This window comes from Zeugodacus cucurbitae, chromosome 2 (genome assembly GCF_028554725.1).
Source record: "Zeugodacus cucurbitae isolate PBARC_wt_2022May chromosome 2, idZeuCucr1.2, whole genome shotgun sequence".
In the NCBI taxonomy this organism is placed as follows: Eukaryota; Metazoa; Arthropoda; class Insecta; order Diptera; family Tephritidae; genus Zeugodacus; species Zeugodacus cucurbitae.
Genome location: NC_071667.1, coordinates 823009 through 848920, shown reverse-complemented (window position 1 = coordinate 848920; position 25912 = coordinate 823009). Strand labels below are relative to the sequence as shown.

Genomic DNA, 25912 nt, shown 5'->3' with positions numbered 1-25912 from the left:
AAAAGAGATGCGTTCTACAAAGTTCAACAGGGTCTGCAATAATATTGTACATTAGCATCAGTTGCGCCAACTAGCTAATTACGCTTCCACCTACAACTTATTAGCTTCCAACACTTTGCACACATAACATCGCACAGCATTTTTGAATCAACGAACAGTTTACACTCAACAAATTTGAAAATCATAAAAAAAACAAAAGCTATTGCACCAGCGCTACAGTGTTGTTGGAAATTGTGGAAACACGGAACTGGGTTAAATGCCTATGCAAATACAAAATTCTAATTGCAGAGCTAAAAACACAGCCGAACGCGCACAGGAGAGGAACACCCATGTCGATCGGACTCTATGAAAATATACAAATACAGATAAATGAGAAGATGTGCGTATGAAATGCCAGGCGAGTAATTGATTAAATAGAATTCTGGAATTAAGCTGAATTTAGTATACTTACATAAAAACTTGTTCGTTGCTTTTTTGGTTTAGACGTTTAGACGTTCATGTTTATCTTGTTTACTGGTTTGCAGTCTTTTTTTCTCTCTCTAGTTTATATTCACTTATGAATCGTAAGTTTTCAATATTTGTACCGTTATATACGCTTTTTGCACAGCTTTTGTTCTAGTTTGAACACAAAATGCAGTCCTGTTACTAGTGGATTCTTACACACCCCTTTCGTTCACGCACTCAATTTAAAATTTAAAAACTATGTTCAACATTCCAAACACTTGAATTGTCTCGACTTTACAGCTAAAGTACATTCGTGGCACTGAGACACCTTACTCAAAAACTTAACCAATTCAAAACTTAATTTCTTGGTTGGCACTTATCACCAGATAATCCCTTTGGATGTGCATATGTATTGGAGTGTGTGCTAATTTCAATTTTAGTTCAAATTCGTTCAATCGCACTTACTGCCTGCCTGAGTTGATGCAAATGTATCTTTAAATCTATTTTAAGGATGATTTGCATATCTCGCGTCCTTTGTTTTCTGTTTGCTTGCAGTGTTGGCACTTCTTCACATCTAAATTTCCAATTCAATTTTACGGAATTAGATTTAGAATTTCAGTCATTTGAAATGCTTTAGTTTATTAAGTTGCGGCTTTTTATCTGAATTCCTCTCCGCGTACTTTTCGCGCTTCTCGTTTCGATTCTACTCATTCCCATTGACAACTGCCTCGTTCAAGTTGTGTGGGCAAACTGAAATCAAACTGAAGATGTCCATGTCCACTGTGTCATCTCCTCGCCCTGCTCTCTTCAATTTAACGCCGAGAATGTTATTCTGCTTCCCCAACCTGCGCTCCACAAAAAATGCAGCGCAACGAAATTAAAATATGTATATGCACGCATGTGAATTTCGTTTATACTGTGTAATGGGCGTGTGATTGTGTGATCGTTGCGTATGCGTTTGCTCTTCCGTCTCGTTTATTTGTTCGTAGGAATCTGTTGCAGCTAAAAATAGTGTTACGCATACGACATGTTGAACGCACTCGGCCGCAGCGAAGAAGCGAACTCTAGGTCTAGCTGTTAACCAATAAATACATACATATGACCATACGCACTGACGGTGCAAAACGTACAGCAACCCATTAAGACGTCGCTTCTGGCTCTTGAGCTCATCGCCAGAATCAGTTGAACGTGGAGCAAAACCAAATGCGGCACTTAATATGTAAATATTTACTGCGATCTCAAATCCTTACCATTACTTATTTCTTATAATGTAAAAAATAGTGAGTGTGATCATTATAATGCCAATTCTAGAAGAGTCTTTGCATTTCGTTATAGCGCTTTGTTCATAAACTTACTACTTACTCCAGAATAACTCTTATTAGCAAATAATATTAAGAACTATAATTATGGTAAATGGCAATAATCGAGAATTCACTAACTATACGGTTGAAATAGCTTCTAGTTCTTCGTCAAGTCCAACCGCATCTAATGGCAATGATTTTATTGTAATCAGCATTCGCCAATGAAATTAGTCATCTTTTCCCTATTTAGTTTTTAATTAATCCGACCGGGAGTCTTAGGCTCTTAAGTTGATATGCCTCCATTGAACTGATCTATGTACATGATCTTAATTTCATATCCGCAATTGCCAAATATATATGTACATATATACACATTTTCTAATACAAGAAACACTTTTTTTATCTAAGAAACTGCGTTTTATGAAGTTTTACAACAAAGTGATTCTCTCATATCCCTATTCTGACTCGTTGATCACGATCATATTGACTATGCGATTATTGATATGTTCAACTGGCGGGCAGAAATTATTATTTGAAAGTTCTGGCGTAGGACATCGTAATGGTAACTGGACCGAATATTTTATATCAAAGTGAAGATGAATTCTCCTATCTATAACTGGACTAAAGGCGTACTCACCATTTTTGCAGGGTATAAAAATATTTATGTTTGTAACTTTAACAAGACATAATATAAATATATATTGGACATTAAAGTCTGGCGCTCCTACACAATCATGTATATATCCTTTTGGACTACTATTATTAAAAAATTAATAATAAAAAACAAAATTAAAACTTTAAAATGATGTAAGTGAATGCAACCCTGCACATTTTTAATAGGCGGCAGGTAGCTCTGGCATCTGACAAGCACTGTATAGCTGTTCCTTTCTTCCAACGCACACATTTCCAGCTGTCAAAAGTTTTGTTACTCATCGCTGTCGCCATCGTTGAAATTATATTCGCCGCGTGAGAAAACCGCTGTTGCTAATTTAATAAATATTTTTTAAAGCATTGATTGTATTAACATCCCATTAATTAAATATGGTAAGCAAATACATAAATTCTTATCACATGAAATTTTAGGTCGGTAATATTTGTCAATATGTCATGAGAATACTTGAGAAGGTGCAGATGGTGGATACACTAAAGTTCAGGCGTTCAAACACATGACTCTTTTGTTGCAAATTTATTTAAAAGCATGTCGATGAATAACAGTGAAATTTTCCTTTTTTATTAGTTTACATTACTTGCAAGTTATTAAGTATGTAAATTCACTTCTTAACCTAACCTTCAAAGAATTTTCTCGCATGCCATATGAAAAGACGGCAGCGTATGTGTTCTAGTATTGGTGTAATGCGGCATGCTTGATGACAACACCCCTGAAATTATTTGATTCATACAGCCTATAGAAATAATTAATTTTATATATTCTTCAAATTTACTTGCAGCAACCGCAAATCGTACTTTTGAAGGAAGGTACTGATACCTCTCAGGGCAAGCCTCAACTCATATCTAACATCAATGCATGTCAATCCATCGTGGACGCTGTGCGCACCACATTAGGTCCGCGCGGCATGGACAAGCTAATTGTTGATTCTACGGGTAAGGCCACTATTTCAAACGATGGTGCCACAATTATGAAGCTTTTGGACATTGTTCATCCCGCTGCAAAAACACTTGTAGATATAGCTAAATCTCAAGATGCTGAGGTAAAAGTAATATTATTATAAACTACGTAAAATAACCATAATTCGTTTATAGGTTGGTGATGGCACAACGTCAGTTGTACTTTTGGCAGGTGAAATTTTGAAACAAGTCAAACCTTTTGTGGAAGAAGGTGTGCATGCTCGAATTATTATCAAAGCAATTCGCAAAGCTCTACAGTTGTGCATGACCAAAATTAATGAAATGGCGGTCCATGTTGAGGAACAATCAAAAGAACAACAACGAGCATTATTGGAAAAGTGTGCTGCCACAGCAATGTCTTCAAAATTGATTCATCAACAGAAAGATTTCTTCTCAAAAATGGTGGTAGACAGCGTACTCTCCTTGGATGAGTTGTTACCTTTGAATATGATTGGCATTAAAAAGGTATCTGGTGGATCATTGGAGGAATCAGAACTTGTATCTGGAGTTGCCTTTAAAAAGACATTCTCTTACGCTGGTTTTGAAATGGCACCTAAATCATACAAAAATTGCAAAATAGCTCTATTAAACATTGAATTGGAACTAAAAGCCGAGCGCGATAATGCTGAAGTGCGAGTAGACAATGTTAAAGAGTACCAGAAAATCGTTGATGCAGAGTGGCAAATTTTATACAAAAAACTCGACAAGATACACGAATCTGGGGCCAATGTTGTATTGTCCAAACTACCAATTGGTGATGTTGCAACACAGTATTTCGCAGATCGTGACATGTTCTGTGCTGGTCGTGTGCCAGAAGAAGATTTAAAGCGTACAATGAAGGCTTGTGGAGGCGCTGTTATGACCACTGCCAATGACATAAATCCAAGTGTATTGGGTCTTTGTGAATATTTTGAAGAACGTCAAATTGGAGGAGAACGATTCAACTTTTTCCAAGGTGGGTCAAAATAATACACATAAATATATTTACTGTATTATTCCTAATTATTTACTTTGTTTTCAAAAAGGTTGCCCTAATGCCAGAACATGCACATTGATTTTACGCGGAGGAGCCGAACAATTCCTTGAAGAAACTGAACGCTCATTGCATGACGCTATTATGATTGTGCGCCGTACAATAAAACATGACTCTGTAGTTGCTGGTAAGTTATAACAATTTTCATTATAATTCAATCAATAAGAAAAATTAAACATTAATGTATTGCCAAAATATTTTTAAATAATTTAAACTGAAACATTTATATGCGTTTAGGCTTTATAACGTATTTCTGAAAAAAATGTTGACAAATTATTGTGCTTCAGAATTCTGAAATGAAGGGTCTTAGGTATCTAACACATGTAGGTGTTTTATTTATCTTACAGTCAGTAGTAAATGTAAATGTACATATGTGTATCTTGCTTTGTATTTCTATAAAAGGTTTATAACTAAGACTTAAATTAGGCCTTACAAGTGAAACAAGTGTAAAGAAGATAAATTATAAAAATGGGCATCTTTTGAAAATCGAATTGTGCATTACCTCGCATACTAATACGCTTTATATATTTACATACCACATAAATCCGTGTGAAAATTGGAGAGTGGCCATTTGGCACTTTACATCCACAAATTATCAAACCATAACTTTTTAAGGTACCGAATATGAGGACCTCAGTGAAGATCACTGATTTTTTACCGAAAAATTCGATCGATCTGTAAACTATGTTAATGAAAATATAGTATCTTCTTGATACATAATAATGTGACTAGGTGCTAATTCACCTGATAATATTTTCACGCATTTTCATTGCAATCCGCGTACTCCTTGTTCATGTGATTTCGTAAAATTTTTATTATTCAAACCTTAATTATCTACATAATTTGTTAATTTTCAGTAAATCTCAAATTTAGCACACACATATGCAACACATTATTATATCTGTATTTTTTGTTATATTTTGTTCTTTCACTTTATTATGCCAATCCATTTCAATTTAGTTGTCAAATGTTGTGTGTTTGTTGTATCGCTGGAATCGTTTATACACAACTTTGTGCATTTCTTCTCCCCAGCTGATGCACAAAGGCAAACATGGCGATGCTTTGTGGGCTGTCAGTATCAGATAGCTTTTGGTTTGCGCTCTTCCAACACTAACCCAACCATTTCCATTTTCATACAAGTCGAAGTCTTCGAGTGATGAGCTATACTGTGCTTTGCAGCTACATCCGCTGCACCTATCGCGCATTCATTATTAATTATGTAAACGCAGCAGTTTGGTGTTCATGTGCCAAAGCGCATTGTCATATCTTCTTCGTGCTCTGCTAAACTTCTGTTGGTGTTTGTTTCATTAACTGCCCGTTAGTTGCCTGTCCAATGTTTAATCTGATTAGAGTCGTTTGGGGTTTTAGTGGTGAACAGGTGATTTATAATTTTAGATCTACACGGCAGAGCAAAGTAAAGTTGACCGTAGCAAACCGGACAAATATTAAAGAGTTCCTTATTTACTTTTGCAATCACTGCTAATTCTTTAGCGTTAGTTCGAACAAAAATGTGGTCGACTCCCGTCCACTTTGTATATTCTTTCGGTTGATTTTTGCCATAACTTTGCATTATTTATTTGACGTCTCGCGGTCAACCGTTGTGTCCGCGTTGCGTCTGCCAATTTTCAACCACACAATGTCGCGCTCTTTTATTCTTCATGATCGCTCTAGTTCCCCTATGTTCGCAGCAAATGTCATTTATTTTCGGAATCTCTGCATTCAGTTATTTCCATAAATATTTTATTGCTGTTGTTGTTGTGGCGACATAAAACATTCTCCAAATATAATAATTTAACAAAGTCGAACTGCCTGAGAACAGGTAAGAAGGTCCACGCTTTATTAGTTGACTTAGGGTTCATATCTCTCATCCAATGATCGGTTAATGTAATCAGCAATGAAATCTTGCTCAATTTTTTAACAATTATAATACAAAACATACATACATATATACATATGGAACCGATCTAACATTTTTGTTATAGAAATATATACAATTAATCTGGTTTTATTTGATACACAGGTGCATACCTTTGTAAATATATATACATATGTATATGTAAAATCATTATGGGGGTCCCCTGTTCAGTCGATCTCTAATGTAAAATTAAAGAAAGAGTGTTATTTCCCTTTGAATATACGAGTAGATTTATCGTTCCTGTATATCTATAAAATTCACAAAGAACAGAAGAAAAAACGATATAACATAACCTCTAGGCAATTTAAGCAAATAATGTATACCGTACTAGAGAAGATCTTTTGTACAGTTTGAATTTTAAGAAATTAAAATTTGTTTTCGTTCTCCACAAACTGTAAGCTAAAACCTTTATCTGAAAATAGATTGCGTATAAAGACTGAGCATTCACTTTGATATATTTTTTTTTTACATTTCGCTTTTCTCGCCAGTTAACAGTCATTTATTAAATTCTCTACCGGCCACCATCCAGTGAGTTTTGTGCAAGGCAAATTGATTTCAATTAAAGTCACGTTGCATGTTGCAAATTTACAATCAACTGCACCAGAATTCATACATACATACATATGTACACAGCTGTGCAAAACCCCTATTAACAGACAATAAGAATAGTCGAAAAATATACATATCTGCCGATTTTAACATATTCGCCTATTTTAAGTAACGCCCTCGGCGATGCAGCTAAATCGAAGTCAGTGCTCACAGTTATCACAATCTTGACATCATAGTTAAGAATACAATTCAAAGCTCCTGTTCAAAGCATTAAAATATTATATGTCGTATAATCAATGAGTTTGAGAATACGCGCCTATTATTTTGCACAACATTCTTTCAATTGTCCTCGTCTTCGTTATATAAATACATACATATTAATACCGTTCAAAAGCGAAGAGAAAAATAGAACAGAATGTGAAATTCAAATTCAACGCATAATTTTAACGATATCTGCATACCAAATTACACTGGAAATAGATGAAGGATTGCAAGAAATACTTTAAAATTGACCAACTCAACTCGGTGCATAGGTTTCAACATCAATATCTACTCGGTTGAGTATAATTCTCTTATCGCACCGCAAATAGACGTATATATAACTTATTTGTGAACATGTAATTAATTTATTAAGCCCCCTATAAAGTAAGAGGGCTTTCCAAAAATTCCGAACGAGTGCAACCACACAACGTGTGGAATTCGTCGTACGGGGGAATATGTTTGTATGGTGTCAGCATAAATACCCTCACTAAACGCTCATTGGATATTATGCTCCCCATGACAAGGAGGACAGATTGTGGAAAGAACTCAACGCTTATACATGCGATTCTATAAATCAGTTGAGAATTACAGTTAACATTAAACGGTGTAGTGAAAAATATTATTATTAAGGCAATATTAAATTGAATAATTGCTACTTTTCTGAAAAAACTTGTTTTTCTTCGTGAACACCTTTGTAGAATAATATAAGTTCATGTGTATGTACATATTTAAATAATTTGGCAATGGTGGTGGAATTTACACCATCGAGCGTAAGTGAAGTAATCCCTCTCTCTTTATAATAATTGTGGAACATATTTAAAATACTTGAAAATTGTAAAATTGTCAAGGTTGACATTTTATTGACCATAGATTTTATTGATTTTAGAAGACTGTCTATATATCCTTGTAAAAATTGCCAAACAACAAGGTTTTTTTCCAAACGGAATTATGTACTTGATTTTCCTGAGATTATTGATCAACACTGATAAGATCTCAAATTAGCGTTTTTGACTTTAAAATGTTCTTTATTGCGCTTAGTATTTAAATCCGTGCAATTTATTATACATATATATACATACTTTTTCCAAGTAATATCCCTTTTTATCCACCAAATATAAAGGGTGATTTTTTAAGAGCTTGATAACTTTTTAAAAAAAAAAAACGCATAAAATTTGCAAAATCTCATCGGTTCTTTATTTGAAACGTTAGATTGGTTCATGACATTTACTTTTTGAAGATAATTTCATTTAAATGTTGACCGCGGCTGCGTCTTAGGTGGTCCATTCGGAAAGTCCAATTTTGGGCAACTTTTTCGAGCATTTCGGCCGGAATAGCCCGAATTTCTTCGGAAATGTTGTCTTCCAAAGCTGGAATAGTTGCTGGCTTATTTCTGTAGACTTTAGACTTGACGTAGCCCCACAAAAAATAGTCTAAAGGCGTTAAATCGCATGATCTTGGTGGCCAACTTACGGGTCCATTTCTTGAGATGAATTGTTCTCCGAAGTTTTCCCTCAAAATGGCCATAGAATCGCGAGCTGTGTGGCATGTAGCGCCATCTTGTTGAAACCACATGTCAACCAAGTTCAGTTCTTCCATTTTTGGCAACAAAAAGTTTGTTAGCATCGAACGATAGCGATCGCCATTCACCGTAACGTTGCGTCCAACAGCATCTTTGAAAAATTACGGTCCAATGATTCCACCAGCGTACAAACCACACCAAACAGTGCATTTTTCGGGATGCATGGGCAGTTCTTGAACGGCTTCTGGTTGCTCTTCACCCCAAATGCGGCAATTTTGCTTATTTACGTAGCCATTCAACCAGAAATGAGCCTCATCGCTGAACAAAATTTGTCGATAAAAAAGCGGATTTTCTGCCAACTTTTCTAGGGCCCATTCACTGAAAATTCGACGTTGTGGCAGATCGTTTCATCATTCATGATGAAATGTCAAAGCATACTGAGCATCTTTCTCTTTGACACCATGTCTGAAATCCCACGTGATCTGTCAAATACTAATGCATGAAAATCCTAACCTCAAAAAAATCACCCGTTATTTACATAAAATGTGTCCAAAACGCCCTTGTTTGCATATGTAAGTTGTGACAAAATCAATTTCCTCAAGAGAATACTTATGCAACGTGACTCTCTTCAACTGTTGAGATAAATGGCGCTTAGAAAAGGCTGGGAGCCGTTGTTGCACATTGCAGCAACGTGACTTGACTGAATTTCAAGGAATTTAATTCAACTTCATTTCTTCATATTCACAGAAAGCCACAATGGTTTCCGTTTAGTGATTATTCCGTCCGCGGAATTTTTCCTTGTTGTGTTATGTTATGAAGACCTCTGCCTGTCAAATGCATAGGTGTATTTGTCATGATGAGGTAGCTCTGCCGTTACACGTGACCGTTACAATAATTGCGTTGCCTGAAACTCGGAAAATATTTGTCAAATGCAAAATAATCACGCATGAAAAGCGAACCTAATAACGATGTAACCTCACCTACCATACCATAAATTATTCAAACTCGAGAATGTGGCAAAGTTACAGCCAAGCATTTAAGTTACATTTAAAATAGGATTCTCCAGTCTAGGAAACTCAGATCTATACATTATAGCGCTATAGAGAAGTATTTATTTCTATTGCAGAGGTCACGCGTACTTTCTGGAAGCGTATTTGCCTATTTCTTAACATACTCGTATATGTTGCGGTGAGTTTCTAAAAGTTGGTAGGAAAGAATCGGCTCGTGGCGGTTGCTCTGACACCACCCTCGTACCTATGACTAGTTGGCTTAGTACGAACATCGCTGCCGCTTGTTGTGCCAATGCAGTTTTCGTGCCCATGGCGAGTTTATTGACCCCCACTATGTACCTGTGGTATGTGTTAGTGGAAAATTGTGCGTGTGTATTCGTGGCAGCAATGCAGTGTGACTTGCATTGCAAGTTGTCGACTTCTCGCTTGGTCGTCGAGTTTGTTATTGGCCTCGACGTTGATGTCGTGATTGTGTCCCCTGCCTCGCTCTTGGTACCATGTAAAAACAAGATTGCCAGTGTTTCTAAATTATACTAATTCTACAGGGAAAATGTTAAAATGTTGAGCTTTTAACCTTTTAATTGACACACTGTCGAAAATTAGTTCGGCACAAATTCATGAGAAATGATCTCTCAAAGCCAAATAATGCCTTGGTGCATAAGGGTATAGTGAAGTAGACGCTTAAACCTCATTTGTCTTCTGTATTCTGTTTGACATAAACTTTTTAAAAACATAATTGATCGAGAATTTGTAAATAATTCGCCTGTTTTCGATCTAAATCTTTCTTATGTGAATAATGAATGCTATTGTTTCTAATTGTGGCGGTTATTTAAGTGTGTTCTTAACAAGTGCTCTGTACAACAACAAAACCAGACTCAGTGGTGTCACTGGAGAATAATTGGACTATAGCAAGTGCATATGGTTTACACATAAGCGAGGGTGTGTGTATGCATGTGTGTATTAGCACTACGGAGCATAAAGAATTTACTTTATTTACCTCATTTTGTGTTGCTCTCGCATTTGAGTTTTGCTGAGTGCATTGGCCAAGCGTCTTTGAAACGATCGATTTCAATAACACCAAGCTGGGATTTGCTTGCACAAGCATATGAATATATGTACACATTTATGTCATATACATATCTCTAGTATTTTTCAGCCTGGAAATGTGTAATCTTAATAATAAGTTGATTAGAACAACAAAGTTGAATGAAATGCCTTGAACGCATGCGGCTATGGAAATGTAAAGAGTGTTTTTCATGTGTATTTCAAGAAGAAATAAAACTCATATAATTACATGTTTTGGCGAAGAAATGATTTATATTTTTATTTTGAAAATGATTTCGTTCAGCTGATCGCCGCGACTGGCTCGAAAAGTCCAATTTTTGCAGCAATTGGGATCGTAAGTTAGCAAAAAACGTATTCCGGAGTAAATCTGTGCATTTCAAATGACAAACCAAACTCAGTATAAATCAAGTAACAGCTGGCGAAAAGACAAACTTCGAAAAAAGTATTGCCTCATGTCTAAAAACAAACACCCGCTACATACATTCATATATGATATTAAGTTACTTATGAACATACAGTGGAACTTCCGTAACTCGAAGATCTTCATAACTTGAAATTTTGAATTGGCAATAGCGTTTAGAAATCAAATTTCATACAAATTTCCTTCCATAACTCAAACTTCTTTAACTCGAAGTGCTCCATAACTCGAACCCTTGAATTAGCAATAGAAGTCAAATTTCATAGAAATTTCCTTCCATAAATCGAATTTTTCGACCAGGCATAATACGAAAAATAAAATCTAACTAACTACGCAGAATTTTTAAAGAGTCCCTATATTCGTAAGCAGGCGAACAAAAAATATTGTATTACATTTATAGATTTTATAAATTATCTAACAAAGAAATGGGATACAGACGTCAAGAGCCAAACAATAGCAAAGGGCAAACAACAAAATTACAAAATACGTGTTTTAACGTGTGAACATAAAACTTTTAACGTAGTAAATAAATAAAACTGTATAAATCTATATTAAAAAAAATATTTTTAATGTAAAATTCTATAACTCGAAGTTTTTTTGTGGATTATGGTGATTCGAGTTAGAGAAGTTCCACTGTATGTTTGTTTATAAATTATGTATACGTTTTCCTTACTACTAATTGTGTGTTAAACGTGTTTATTGATCCATTTTCTCGCACAAACTGGCGAACCACATAACTTTATACACACATAATTTTATCGATAAAACAAAAATAAATAAATTTAATTTATATATATAATTATTATGTAAATTTCCCTTTAAGTGACAACCGCACGCTCACACAGATTAATGTGTGATCCCACCTATGAAAAAGCCCATTGTTGTCCCAAAGCAGCTTCACACGTTGAATACAATTACTAAGTTATATGAAATATTTTGAAAGAGTATGGAAAATGAGACTTATTTTTGTCATTGTTTATTTAGACATAAGGACTACAAGTGTGTATATCTACCCGCAATAGATTATATGTTAACTATAAAAAAAGTAGTTTTTCTTCTTTCATCCTTCACCATCACTCCAATGAAAATTTAGCCATGCTAAGCTGGTGCCATTTTATACATACTACATAAAACATGGATAAATATTTTTTATCAGACCGTACTATTTCTTATTTCTAGGTGGTGGTGCTATTGAAATGGAACTGTCTAAAATTCTCCGGGAATATTCACGAACCATCGCTGGAAAGGAGCAACTTCTGATCGCCGCCATTGCCAAAGCTCTGGAGATTATTCCACGTCAGCTGTGCGACAATGCTGGTTTTGACGCTACTAACATTTTGAACAAGCTTCGGCAAAAACATGCCCAAGGTACGTACAATCCGTCCCCTTTGTTAGCACTTTCAGATAGTCTCCTTGTCGTTTGTAGACATTTAATTGTGTACATATGTGAATATGTATGTATGTAAGTGTGAGAGTGTGTAATATGTACATGTTTGTAAGATTATTGGTAAACATAACCATAGAGATAAACAAACTAAATATTTAGTAGAAACACAACTGTTGCTCGATTTTACGTTTTTTTATAACAAAAAAGTCACGTAGTCACCCATGCGAACGAATCGGCTGGTTACGCAGCCTCGGGCCAAAAACGATTGAACGTTTGCATAACTAGACACACAAAATATATCTGCTATATAGAGATGTACAGTGACTCACGAAATTGATCACGGTATCAACAGGTACCCAATCGTTGATAAAAAGCTAATACATGCTTTGATGTTTTTTAAACATGTCATGCATCCCCATACCATAATGGTGCCTACTCCAAACTTCAGCGTAGGGTCTCCAGGTCCATTTGCGCCTAACCCGATCCTAAACGATTTATTTAGTCTCAACCGACTACACAACCTTAAACACCAACCAACAAAAGTATTCAGTTGGATTTGTATTTGACTTCATATGTAAGACGAAATTAAATCAGAAATGGCTATTCAGCAGAAGCGTGATCAATTTCGTGAGTCATTGTACATCTACATATATGTATGGCCGAGTACATAAATTTGTTTATATCATTCTGTGGTTTCGCATTTGTTGTTTAATTTCTTTAATATTTACAAATGCCGTTAATACATTTTTTTAATTTCTAATTTAAAAGCATTAATAATTCTTCTATATCTATAAATTGATTCGAATTTAATATAATATATAAACTTAATTACTTCAAAGCAAATTGCAAAAATATTTCAATTAATCTTTGCATACGTATTTTATTTCACTATATCCTCTAATAGGCGGTCAGTGGTATGGCGTCGATATCACCAAGGAGCATATTGCCGACAACTTCGATCAGTGCGTGTGGGAGCCATCGATTATTAAGATCAACGCTTTGACCGCTGCTGCCGAGGCTGCCTGTATGATACTCTCAGTCGATGAAACCATTAAGAGCCCCAAAGCTGGCGAGATGCCAATGGCTGGGGGCATGGGTCGCGGCATGGGAAGGCCAATGTGAGCGTAATGTACTCGCATTTAAATACTTTGAAACCTCATCAGAAATTCACATCAAAAGTCATTAACGTCAAGAAGAAAGCTGAATTCACAAGCTAACTGATTCTTCAGTAAAATCTTAAGTTTCTTTAAAAAAGTATGGTAATAAAATAATAGTTACTAATATCCAATAAACTGTATTAAAATTGTTCTTCTAAAATTTAAAATTGTCTTGGAATTCATTACTTAGCATTTGCATACCTATTTTTGAAGCATTCACGACAAAGCTATTACCTAACAATATATGATATAAAATCGCTTTTATTAAATAAAAAGATAAATATTATGAAGAAAAAAAGGACAAAGAACGAGAGTTACCATTATTTCTTATATAAATGAATATCGATAGCTAGAATTGTTCTTTAAGCCATGTGTTAAGTGATAATTGAATCGGCTATTAAAGGCAACAAATTCCTGTGCTAAATGACAGCTATACTCGAACCCTCGCCGTACGCCCCTACTTGGAAAAGCGTAGTGTGTGTAATTTCTTAGCCGAATACTTATGGGTCTGTTAAAGTTATGAACAAATGAATTGCTTTTGTTTACGTTGTTGTTCGTTACAAAAAAATATTCTAATTGAAGCTGCTTATTAAGGAATTCCTGGGAATACATCACAAAATAGCCCATTCCCCGACCAAAAGAAAATATTTCTGCTTGTATCCGGTGCATAGGATACATGTGTAGATATGTATCCATATGACATTTTGCGACGCAATAACCAAAATAACCGACATCAATGCGATTCTTCGCCCTTATATGTTGTTTTTCTACTCTAGCAGCCGAAATCACAACAGGACATTACCCGGGAAATGAGCGCGAATTCCGTGAGCATATTTACTAGCTAGCTACGTTGCATATTAATGTTTTGTATTTTTTTCGTTTTCACATGTTCTCTCATTCACCAAAAACTGGAGGCAATATGAAAAAGGCGGCGTGTCTCTCAGCACAGTTATGTAGTAAACAGAAACGGTGGGAAAATTCTATGTCCTGCGGATATCTCAGTTTGTTCCCCCTATTTTATACAACGCAATTCCCACAGCGCATGTCCGTTATACGGTGTGTATCTATTCCTGCAACAACTGCACCAATTTGAGCAACGGTTTGGCATAATGCTTAAGATAAATGGGCGTGCTGTTCTATATGTAGATAGATAGATTTGAATGTGCTTCAAGTTTGAACGATTTGCAACCCAATCAGCCTGATCGATTGTAAAATGTATGAAAAGAAGAGGAATTAAAGTCCCCTATCTACAACAATATGCAAACACACAATTGCATATAAGATTTACGTGGCAGATTCAGCCGGAATGAAAAAATCAAAATTTAACGGGTTGAAATCCGCAATGACTTTGTGTGTGCAATGTTTTACCGCCAACGCATTTTCCTGTCATCTTGTAAAGATTAACGAAGATATGTATGTAGGTATGTACATAAGAAATATTTATTTAAGCAGCGAAGAAAGCATTTCACTACATTGGTCACCTTCTGTCTTGCGCCATGTGCAACAGTTTTTTTTAATAAGCCGCTGTGGCAGCTATATATGTTATGTCAAAATAACTTCTCATTTCAGCTAAAACATTAAACCAATTTTTGTTCAAATGACACATACTATGTAGTTAATTAAAACATATACAAATAGGGTGTCTTTAGTACTGGAATGTATCTGCTGGCCTCATAGAGGGGGCAAATGTACTCATGAATAACTAAGTATGCTAACATATCATGCTTACCTTACATATGTACATATGTGTTTCCATTCTTTAGTAAATTCTCTATGTATTTATTGTCGATTGACTATTTATTGTAGAGTTAACTTTTTCAAGGACATAGCCTTGAAAACACATATACATATGTACATACATAAGGTGCATACACTGCAAACAGTATCAAAAGTACTCGCATTTAGACAATCGTTTCACACATAGGCATGTATATATACATACATTAATATCCATTAATGCACATTAATTAATTGTACATTAATATCCATTTTGCTTAAGTAATTTAAAAAAATGGGGAATCGGTTTTATTTTTACGCTTGATAAGTGGAAATTTTGATAATTCGTAGTTTTCTATTTCCAAAACAAAATTTGCTATAAAATATGAAAATCAACCAACTACTCTCTTCCCCTACCCAGTATACACTTATTACTGCATTCATAGCCGTGGTCATACATACATATGCAAGACCCTTTGTCCGTTGTTGTTGCGGCAACAGTGCAATGACCAGACAGTTGACTAACCAATGACATTGTGGTGGGGAGGGGTTGTTTAACGCTAAAGGGGGGTATTTACAGTATACTGCAAGCTGCTCAAATTGCAGTCGGGCGCTCTTTGAGATATATATGTACATATGGACTGCACAGGTACACATCATGTTAATACAACATTTTAAGGTTCTTCGAAAGCACAACCCGCTGTATTTGCATATGTACATAAATATGTAAATGTGCTGTTTTTACATTAAGCATAAAATAATCTACAGTCGATTAGTAAGAAACTACTTGGCAATTGGTAGGAACCATAAACCCTGCTAAGCAGCCGATTATCTTCCTTCGAAACAGATGTATTATTTGCATTGTACTTTTACTTAATATTTTCATACTCTATGTACATACGTACATGTCAACATCCCAATCAGAAGCTATTTCTATCATATGTATATGTATATACATATATTCATATACTATTTATGTATATATGAATATGTATCTGCGTATATGTTGAGTCTTTCGCAATCTTGATTGAACTCAGTTTAACCTTTCAATAATTGTGAGTACTGAAGGAGCGATAACACGCCTGCTACGACGTACTTATTTGCTGACGAAAGTAACCGCGGCCACTGGGTCTCAGAAATTGATTTGAAGGGTGTCTAGTAGTTTGTATTCGAATCATTTCAGTACAAGTTCGGAATGCAGCCACGGATACAGTTGCTGTTGGTGGCGGTTATCGCTGTAATCACTAGAGATGCAAAGGTATGTAACAATACATATGTATACACATATCTATGTTCATACGTATATGTACATGTGCATTCTAATATAGTGTAATGATGTTTACCGAATTTAAATGTCCACAACTAGCTCGCGAATGCGAACGTACTCTTCCGATTCGCTCTGGATTTTCATGTGAAGTCCGGCGATTCCAACGAAACTGAAGATGTTATAAACAAAACATTGATTTTTCAAAACCATCACGTCATCGTTAAAAATAATCTCAATTCAGAAGAGCCGATTGATGAAGAACTAACTGCACGACCCGATAAATCGGCACTAGTCACCACCACCGTTGGTCCACTGAGATCGATGTCTGACTTTTGGATTCAAGAACAAAATCTCACCGATGCAGCCGATACAAAGCTAAAGCAAATCGTGAAGGCATTAACCGAACTCAATCGTGAAATATCACCAGTGGTTGGACGAAGTGATTTTGTATCTTCTAAGGTGAAGATAATTACACGTTACCTAAATATTTTAGATGCATCAGCGGCTGCGACGACCGATTCGAACCAAACCATCTCGCCCAACAAGTTTGCTCATTTGCAAAAGTTCATCAAGTTGGCGGAAAAGTTAAAGGAGCCGCCTACCGACGCAGATGGCTCTGAACGCACACTGGATGGTATGGTGATGAAGCTAGCTCTGGACAAATATCAAATTGCGAGCCTACAGGCGGAGGTAGAAGAACAGATGACTGCCGCAGAAGAGGCTTGGCAACGCTATGTCAAAACGAAATTGGTCGAAGTGGCTGTTTAAGCAGGCCGATTCCCACTTGAATACAAGTTATGTACATACATTACATTTGTTTTATCAATTGCAATTCATCAAATCCGTATGCAAGTTATAATACATATACATATGTGCATATGTATGTATAACTGGTTAAATAAAATTACGAGCAAATTGGTAAACATGTTTTTTTACATATGTACATACATATATACGTTAGCATTTCTATATACATGCATATGCATAGGTTGTCTTCCAGATAAAATTATATTTTTTTATGCACGCCGCCAACCCCCCCACACTGTCTTCAAGCGAGGTGCAGTGAATAGAAACGTAACAAATACATAGTTGCATACATATATATAGTCTCTTTACATTTTTACTCAGCTCCCAAAACTTACCGCACCAAGCAATTCCATTTCACTTCGACCCACAAAAGACTAGCAATGTATTGCTAGTGCTCTGGAATTCTTTGGCATGTCGGTGTGATGTATTTAAGTGCACTGTGTGGGTTAGTGAATGCACATAAATGAGTGCCTATTTCAATATTATGTATGTATGTATGACAAATGTGCTAGCGAGAAGCCGCAGTTTGCAGGAGAATTGTATGGAAAAATCGCCCCCTACCTTGAGTGGGTGTATAGAATTATTTAAAAATATGCAGATAACATGTTTTTTGGTTTGTAAACCCCTCCGAGCTTTTTAGAACTAATACGGCATTTGATGGGCCATGAATCACGGCACATTAATCAATGATCATAGTACTTACCTCTTCTATATTTTTTGAAAGATTACTGCCAACCGCTCTTTTTCACATCAATAATTATTTAGCATCTTTCCCATACATACTCTTTTTAACTGCATTTATTTTTTTAATTATCAGCATTAAATGTTCTTATCACACAGGTCCTATAGTTAGTACATATGTACATATATTCTTATATATTTATGTATTAGATACATAATTTCATTTGTCTATATACTACCTTGAAGTGCTACTATGCTCACCTTCAGCAGAAACATCTGCCGCAATGGTTTCCAATGATCCTCTTTATTGTTGGTCTTCATTATTTTTTAACCAACGTGCATATGAGTGTACGCTTTTAAACACGTACATAAATGCCTATATATGTACATAAATATTTGCTCTCGTTCGTTATATGATCCTCCCTTTTATCGAATTTGTTTCTATCCACTTTATTAAGGGTGTTTACGTTCACATATTTCCGTGGTACATGGTACACACGTACTATGTAGGTATAATGCCCGTTTTGTAACGTATTTTTCGTGTAACCAGCGACTGTTTCCGACCTTTATTTTCATTGGATTGAGTTCGGCTTAATATCATCCCAATTGTAAAGTTCGTATGAAACTTAGCTTTGGTTGAGAGCGTTAAGAACTGCAGTCAACCATTTCGTCAACATTTTACACTTCTTTTGTCTTTAGCCTTTAGCCTTTAGCATGTAGCCAAAATGTATACATTGTTTATTGCCATGCAATTTAGAAGAACAATCGCAATTTATAAATATGTACACTCATATCCATGAATATACACACTATGTATGTGTCTGCATTCGATTAAATAAATCGTTAAGTGGTCTGGCTCGGTGGAAATCAGATAGCTAAACCATCTGTCAGACTCCGAAATAATAAACCTAAATACACTTTACTTCTTTTGTAGTTCATGTAGTCCATGTGGTATGAAAGATAACATATATGTACATACATAGTACTAATTTAAGGCATACAGGAGAAATCTGAAATACCGAAATGGTACATACAAGATGGTGCGAAACAAAGTATAATGTTCAAGTTAGGTACATATGTACCTGTGTTAAACTCGAAGTCCACAGAAATAACTGGTATAACAAGGTGGCTTTGCATTCATTCAGCCGTGCGATTAAATGTCCCTTGCAATGGTGTCACTCGCCACTGGATATACTTGGAGTACTGTCCATCCTCCACTATACCAAAGAGAATAACAATAACGAGATCAACAATCAACTTGCTGCAATAACAATCCAAGAGAATAAGGTCACCAAAAGCGCTCATACTTATGAGCTGAACATATGCAGAAGATGCTGAAGAACTTGTTATTCATAAAATAATACTGAGATTGGTTATGTACATATAAACATATATAAGTATGTATGTATGTATGTGATTGGCGTTGCAACCGTTTAGCCGGTTATAGCCGAATCGACGATAGTGCGCCACCTCTCTCTCTCCTTCGCAGTTCGGCGCCAGTTGGAGATCCCAAGTTTAACCAGGTCGCTCTCCACCTGGTCCCTCCAACGGAGTGGAGGCCTTCCCCTTCCTCGGCTTCCTCCGGCGGGTACTGCATCGAACACTTTCAGTGCTGGAGTGTTTTCGTCCATTCGGACAACATGACCTAGCCAGCGTAGCCGCGGTCTTTTTATTCGCTGAACTATGTCAATGTCGTCGTATAACTCGTACAGCTCATCGTTCCATCGTCTGCGGTATTCGCCGTTGCCAATGTTCTGAGGACCATAAATCTTGCGCAAAATTTTCCTCTCGAAAACTGCTAGTGTCGTCTCATCTGATGTTGACATCGTCCAAGCTTCTGCACCGTAGAGCAGGACGGGAATGATAAGCGACTTGTAGAGCTTGATTTTGGTTCGTCGAGAGAGGACTTTACTGTTCAATTGCCTACTCAGTCCAAAGTAGCACCTGTTGGCAAGAGTTATTCTGCGCTGGATTTCGAGGCTGACATTGTTCGTGTTGTTGATGCTGGTTCCCAGGTATACGAAATTATCTACGACCTCGAAGTTATGACTGTCAACAGTGACGTGGGAGCCAAGACGCGAATGCGCCGACTGTTTGCTTGATGACATGCGGGAAAAAGCAGAACAAACGGCGCGGTTGTTGCTTCCGATGATATCAATATCATCGGCGTACGCCAGGAGCTGTACACTCTTGTAGAAGATTGTACCTTCTCGGTTTAGCTCTGCAGCTCTTATAATTTTTTCCAGCATCAGGTTAAAGAAGTCGCACGATAGTGAGTCACCTTGTCTGAAACCTCGTTTGGTATCGAACGGCTCGGAGAGGTCCTTCCCAATCATGACGGAGCTTTTGGTGTTGCTCAGCGTCAATTTACACAGCCGTATTAGTTTTGCAGGGATACCAAATTCAGACATCGCGGCGTAAAGGCAGCTCCTTTTCGTGCTGTCGAAAGCAGCTTTAAAATCGACAAAAAGGTGGTGTGTGTCGATCCTCTTTTCACGGGTCTTCTCCAAAGTTTGGCGCATGGTGAATATCTGGTCAGTTGTCGATTTTCCAGGTCTAAAGCCACACTGATAAGGTCCAATCAGTTTGTTGACGGTGGGCTTTAGTCTTTCACACAGTACGGTCGATAGAACCTTGTATGCGATATTTAGGAGGCTGATCCCACGGTAATTGGCGCAGATTGTGGGATCTCCCTTTTTATGGATTGGGCAGAGCACACTGAGATTCCAATCGTCAGGCATGCTTTCTTCCGACCATATTCTGCAAAGAAGCTGATGCATGCACCTTATCAGTTCGGTAAATGTCCAACAGAAAGAAAAACATATATTCATACATAAATTTGTATTAATATCTGTATGCACATATGTACTTATGTATGTATGCTTAGCTTCGTTAATTTATGTAATTTTTTAAGCCGTTCTGTATAAATTTTTCTTTACTGAATTGAATAAAATATAAATATTACAATATACATACATGTTTGTACAGTGCGACGACAAAAGTCTACGTACTACCCATCTGTTTGATGTCCTTTTTGTTTTAAATTCATTTTTATTAGGAAATTGTAAAAAAAAAAATCCAATACAAACATAACAAATTATTCACAAAAAACTAGAAATGACCATTGACAAAAGTGTACGTACGACCAGCATTTTAATATAAAATTCTTCAATATAGGGCACTAAAACTTAAAAATTAGAATTTTGTTGACCCATAATAAACATCTATAACTTTTTTTAAGTATCTAGGATTTGCAGGATCTAAATTTTAAAACTCGACGGTGTTACTTGTGGCCCCTCGAAAAGAATTTTCAATTGAAACTGCCAAATTTACCTAAATCAGCCGCTCAAACCATATTTGAAAACTTTAGAAAAAATAAAAGTATTAAAAACAAGCTTTGAACTGGTCGAGCGAAGAATCGTAGTTGCTGAGATAACTCTTTTATTTTAAAAGAAATCGATAAAAACCCACAAATACATGCCATTAAGTTAGCCGCGGAATCAGCTCTGTGATCCAAATAAATATTATTCTAGAACAGTCTGAAGGGCTTTAAATTACAAAGGATTACAGCGCAAATCTCCACGATTAAAACACATTATCAGTGAAAAGAACCGAAAGATTCGCTGGGAATTTGCTAACAAGTACAAAAATAAAAACCTTGATTTCTGAAAATATTTTCAAATATTTACTAATAAAAATGTAATTACAACAAAACTCCAACCATAATCAAAAGTATTATTAAACATTTCGAAGAAGCCCAGATTAAGACTGAAGAAATTCAAGCTACAGCAATTTCAGTAAAAATGCACAGTCAGTCATTATACTTAATTGCTTTATATAGTCCGCCCAGGCATAATATCAAAACTGATACTTATACGAGTTTATTAAAAAAATATGACCGAAGGTACATCATTTTTGGTGACTTCAATGCAAAACACACTCATTGGGGATCACATTTAACTACAACCAAAGGTCGAGAACTACTGAAAGCTATACAAGTTATTGGATGCAATGTCATTGCGACAGGGAGACCCACTTATTGGCCTGCAGATAGTAGGAAATTACCAGATCTACTTCACTTTTTTGTCATCAATAAAGTATCGAAAATCAATTTACGTATTGAAGATAGCTCAGATTTAAGCTCTGATCATTCACCAGTGTTACTAACTTTATGTGAAAAACCAGTAATTTCGTCTGGCACGTGTTCCTTATCTAATAAACATACTGATTGGTATAAATTTAAGACTATACTGAATAAACTCACTGTTGATAAAACTACCGATTATTCGCTCTGGAAAGCTGCAAGGAATATTAATAAACAAATAAAACATGTCGCACCAATAAAATTAAACGAAACTGAATGCAGCTGCAGTATTTGCAAATCATTTGAGAAACACATTTATACCTAACGATGGAGATGAGCTAAACTGTGAAAATAGTTGGTTGAATCCACTCGTCAACATTTCTCCAGTTAATTGTAAAGAAATTCAAAGTCTTATCAGGAACGCAAGGCTCAAAAAAGCTCCTGGGTTGGATTTAGTAACCGGAGAGATATTACGCAATCTCCCAAAGAATTGTATAAAAAAAATTGTAAACATTGTAAACAGCGCATTATACTTAAGATACGTTCCATCGCTTTGGAAAGTATCAGAAGTTATTATGATACCTAAGCCGGGTAAACCACTACATGATGTCACATCTTACAGGCCAATATCGCTGCTGCCAGCTCTATCGAAAGTCTTCGAGAACGTTCTCATAAAGAGGCTCAAATCAATAATAGATCGAAAACACCTTATACCAGTACATCAGTTCGTGATCATCAATCAACAATGGGCTTCTAAGAGGCGCATTAAATTAAACGATTCCAAATCAATGCACGTGGACTTTACTTTAAAAAAACAATCATACCATCCCATTTATATAAATGGTACTCCTATACCACATCACAATAATGCTAAGTACCTAGGAATCACCCTAGATGCAAAGATTCGCTGGAAAGAGCATGTCAAGAAAAAAAGGTGCGAGATTGATTTCGAAATGAGGCTTATACAGCATGTAAATTAAGAGGCATCCAGACTCATCGGTACTTCTGAACGAGAAAACCGATTGAAACGTAAGAGGCCTTCAGAGTTAGCAAGGCAACTGTAGCAGCAAATGAATTTTTCTAACATTTAGCTTTTAATTATTATTTTTAAGTTATTAGAATTGAATTGTTGTTAGTATTTAATCATTGTATACTAGGTACAATGGCAAAAATAAAAAAAAACAAAACTCCATCATTACTTTTTCCCTACAACTTTTATTATATCCAGTCGCCCACTATATGTAGTATGTATATTAAAAGCTTTGCAACAGAAAAGCTGCATTCATTTCAAGCTAAGAGTTGCGAATCTAACGGGAACTGATTTAAGGCAAATAGACAAAAATACACAAAAATGATGACTGATTAAAGTCGAGAAACCCCTATATTGGCTATGCTAATTTACATTAACTCTGTATACCCATTTCTAACTAACGGAGAGTAAAAACATCGTTTCCTTTCCACTTCACAGAAAGCGATTCTTTGTGACTTACAGAATGCAGATTATTGAGTGCATTTGGTGCAAGTTATAGAGTTTCACACAATTTTCCACTGAACTTTATCGGTCTACATTATGCACAAACACTATACATAGTCGACTGCGCAATTGTAAACAATAAGTCAAAATGATAACATCAGGAATGAAGAGTTTATTGAAAAACAAGTCCACACATACATACATACATATACATACAATAATAAAATACTTTTATATACATCCATACATATGTATGTACCTCCATTTAATAGTTTATTTTCCTAGGGAATGCAATCGCCTTTTTCGTCGGATTTCCACAGCTTTGTGCACTGATTATTATACGCCATGTTTCCCCAAAATTTGGCTGGTAGAATTCAGCAAATTTATGATACTAAATTAACTTAAATTTTATCAATAATAAAATAAATGGAAAACTCATTGTTATATAACTTCCTATCTTTAAAGGGCAAATTCAAAAATTAAGGGGTTAGGTGGATTTGAAAATTTCAAAAATTTGTCTTGTTAAATAGTACATAATGTTTAAAGTATTATCTTTAAAATCGATCCGAGTAAACTTCTAAGAAATAGAACCGTTATAAGTTCCGCTCATCAGACCACGTCAGTTTCTTAAAACTAAAATTTTGGACACGATTTCTCGAAAAGTTATGAAGCCATTTTGTTCAAATTTAGCACACAGCCAATATATGGCGAAAATTTGGCCCACAAATAGGTTTTCTGTTCAAAGTTTGTCAACAATTCAAAGTATTTAAGTATTTTTTGCGCCGTCCAATAAGGAGATTTATCCATGTTCAGATGAAAAGTTTTTGCTTTTTCGAGTTTAGATGAACGAATAATGAGTTATGCTGTCCACGGCATGAGTATTTTGTTTTGAGACGACAAAATTAACGAAGTACCACGGCTGAGTTTACAAAATTTTTATATAAAAGTTTCAAAAAATACTGTTTAAATATGTATTTTTGATATACATATATATGTATATACATCTGAAACCCATCTAATACCTTAGAATCAAATTCATTAGAGTCAAATTCAACTCAAGCATAAATGTTTATTGGGTCTTTAGGTATATACAATACATAAGTATGTACACACTATGTAGTCACATGAATACTTGTGTGCATTGACGTTTTTCCTTTGTTTTGAGAACTGCTGATAAGCGAAAAGAAAAACACATTCATTAATTCATGTGTATATCACGTATGTATGTATTTATATTTAGCTCACACATACATACATACATACAAGTGTAGTTGCAAGTAAACGTAAATAAATGCGTTCATAAATGACAATAAACAAATTGATAATAACAGTTTCTACTAAAAAAATTGTAAAAAATCGCCTTCATAAAATATTGCGGTGCATTTGCATAGACTCTAATTAAAGCAGTAAGCTGGGATTTAAACTTTTGAGTTTCTCAACTGGAAGTTGGTCTATTTGGACTCATTTAAACATTTACATTTCTTCTTCATGGTACATTTCTTCATTAGTTTGATGCTGCTCTGCAGAGGAATTATTTTTATATTTTCATACATGTATGTATGTATGTACATATGTATATCTTTATTGCAGCAAAAACAAGTTCCAATTGTTTGCGTGCTTTCAAGCTGATTTTCATATATCAATTCAATAACGATAATTAATACGAGCATACAACACAGTTGTCTGTGGGCCAGTTATTTCTTGCGATTATTTGTCATGAACAAGTTTTGTCTTCGACCAGTTAAAAGCGGGATGCTGTTATCGTTTACGGATTTCATATTTACATACACACGACAAGCTGAGCACTAAATAACAGTGGAGCGCAGTCGGAGTAAATAACGAATATGGTCGGCGGGAAATACCTAAAACTTATGATTGAGAAATATTTTTAAAGCAGGGAGTTGCTATTAGTCCAGCTATCCAGTAAAAATGACGATGAAGATGCCCCAGTTCAGTTCATGGATATGTTTAAACGGTTGATCAAATCATAGTAGCGTAGTATGAGTATGTATAGTATATACATAAATACATATGTATGTATGTATGTATGTGGATGTTAATGTTATTGCTATGATTTGGTTTGTGCTTTTAGATTTATTTTGCTTCACGGCAAGTTTTACTTGTTGGATAGCTTCGGTGGTTGTAGTTTGTACTCGTATACACAACCAAAAAGGTGAATAGTCTTTATGCGTGAATTG

At 35.6% G+C, this 25912-nt stretch overlaps 3 protein-coding genes and 1 non-coding gene across 4 annotated transcripts in view; 2 read left to right on the top strand and 2 right to left on the bottom strand.

Annotated features, from left to right (window-relative positions):
- The window catches only part of LOC105208363 (putative leucine-rich repeat-containing protein DDB_G0290503), a 78369-nt gene extending 77724 nt beyond the window's left edge, over positions 1–645 (bottom strand). The window contains exon 1 of the mRNA XM_011178127.3: positions 452–645. The gene's annotated coding sequence lies outside the window, so the exon portion shown is untranslated. The remainder of the gene's footprint in view (positions 1–451) is intronic.
- A 1983-nt stretch (positions 646–2628) lies between these two features.
- On the top strand, positions 2629–13852 carry LOC105208366 (T-complex protein 1 subunit eta). The gene is made up of 6 exons (XM_011178132.3): positions 2629–2789; positions 3194–3454; positions 3507–4326; positions 4397–4531; positions 12321–12509; positions 13433–13852. The coding sequence occupies exons 1-6, from the start codon at positions 2787–2789 to the stop codon at positions 13648–13650; spliced, it is 1626 nt and encodes a 541-aa protein (XP_011176434.1). The 5' UTR covers positions 2629–2786; the 3' UTR covers positions 13651–13852.
- LOC114803544 (U4atac minor spliceosomal RNA) lies at positions 7523–7659 on the bottom strand. Its single transcript, XR_003752033.1, has one exon. It is a non-coding gene; the product is annotated as a U4atac minor spliceosomal RNA (small nuclear RNA).
- A 2645-nt stretch (positions 13853–16497) lies between the features above and the next one.
- LOC105208367 (uncharacterized) lies at positions 16498–17591 on the top strand. The gene is made up of 2 exons (XM_011178133.3): positions 16498–16659; positions 16768–17591. The coding sequence occupies exons 1-2, from the start codon at positions 16597–16599 to the stop codon at positions 17434–17436; spliced, it is 732 nt and encodes a 243-aa protein (XP_011176435.2). The 5' UTR covers positions 16498–16596; the 3' UTR covers positions 17437–17591.
- Positions 17592–25912: the final 8321 nt, after the last annotated feature.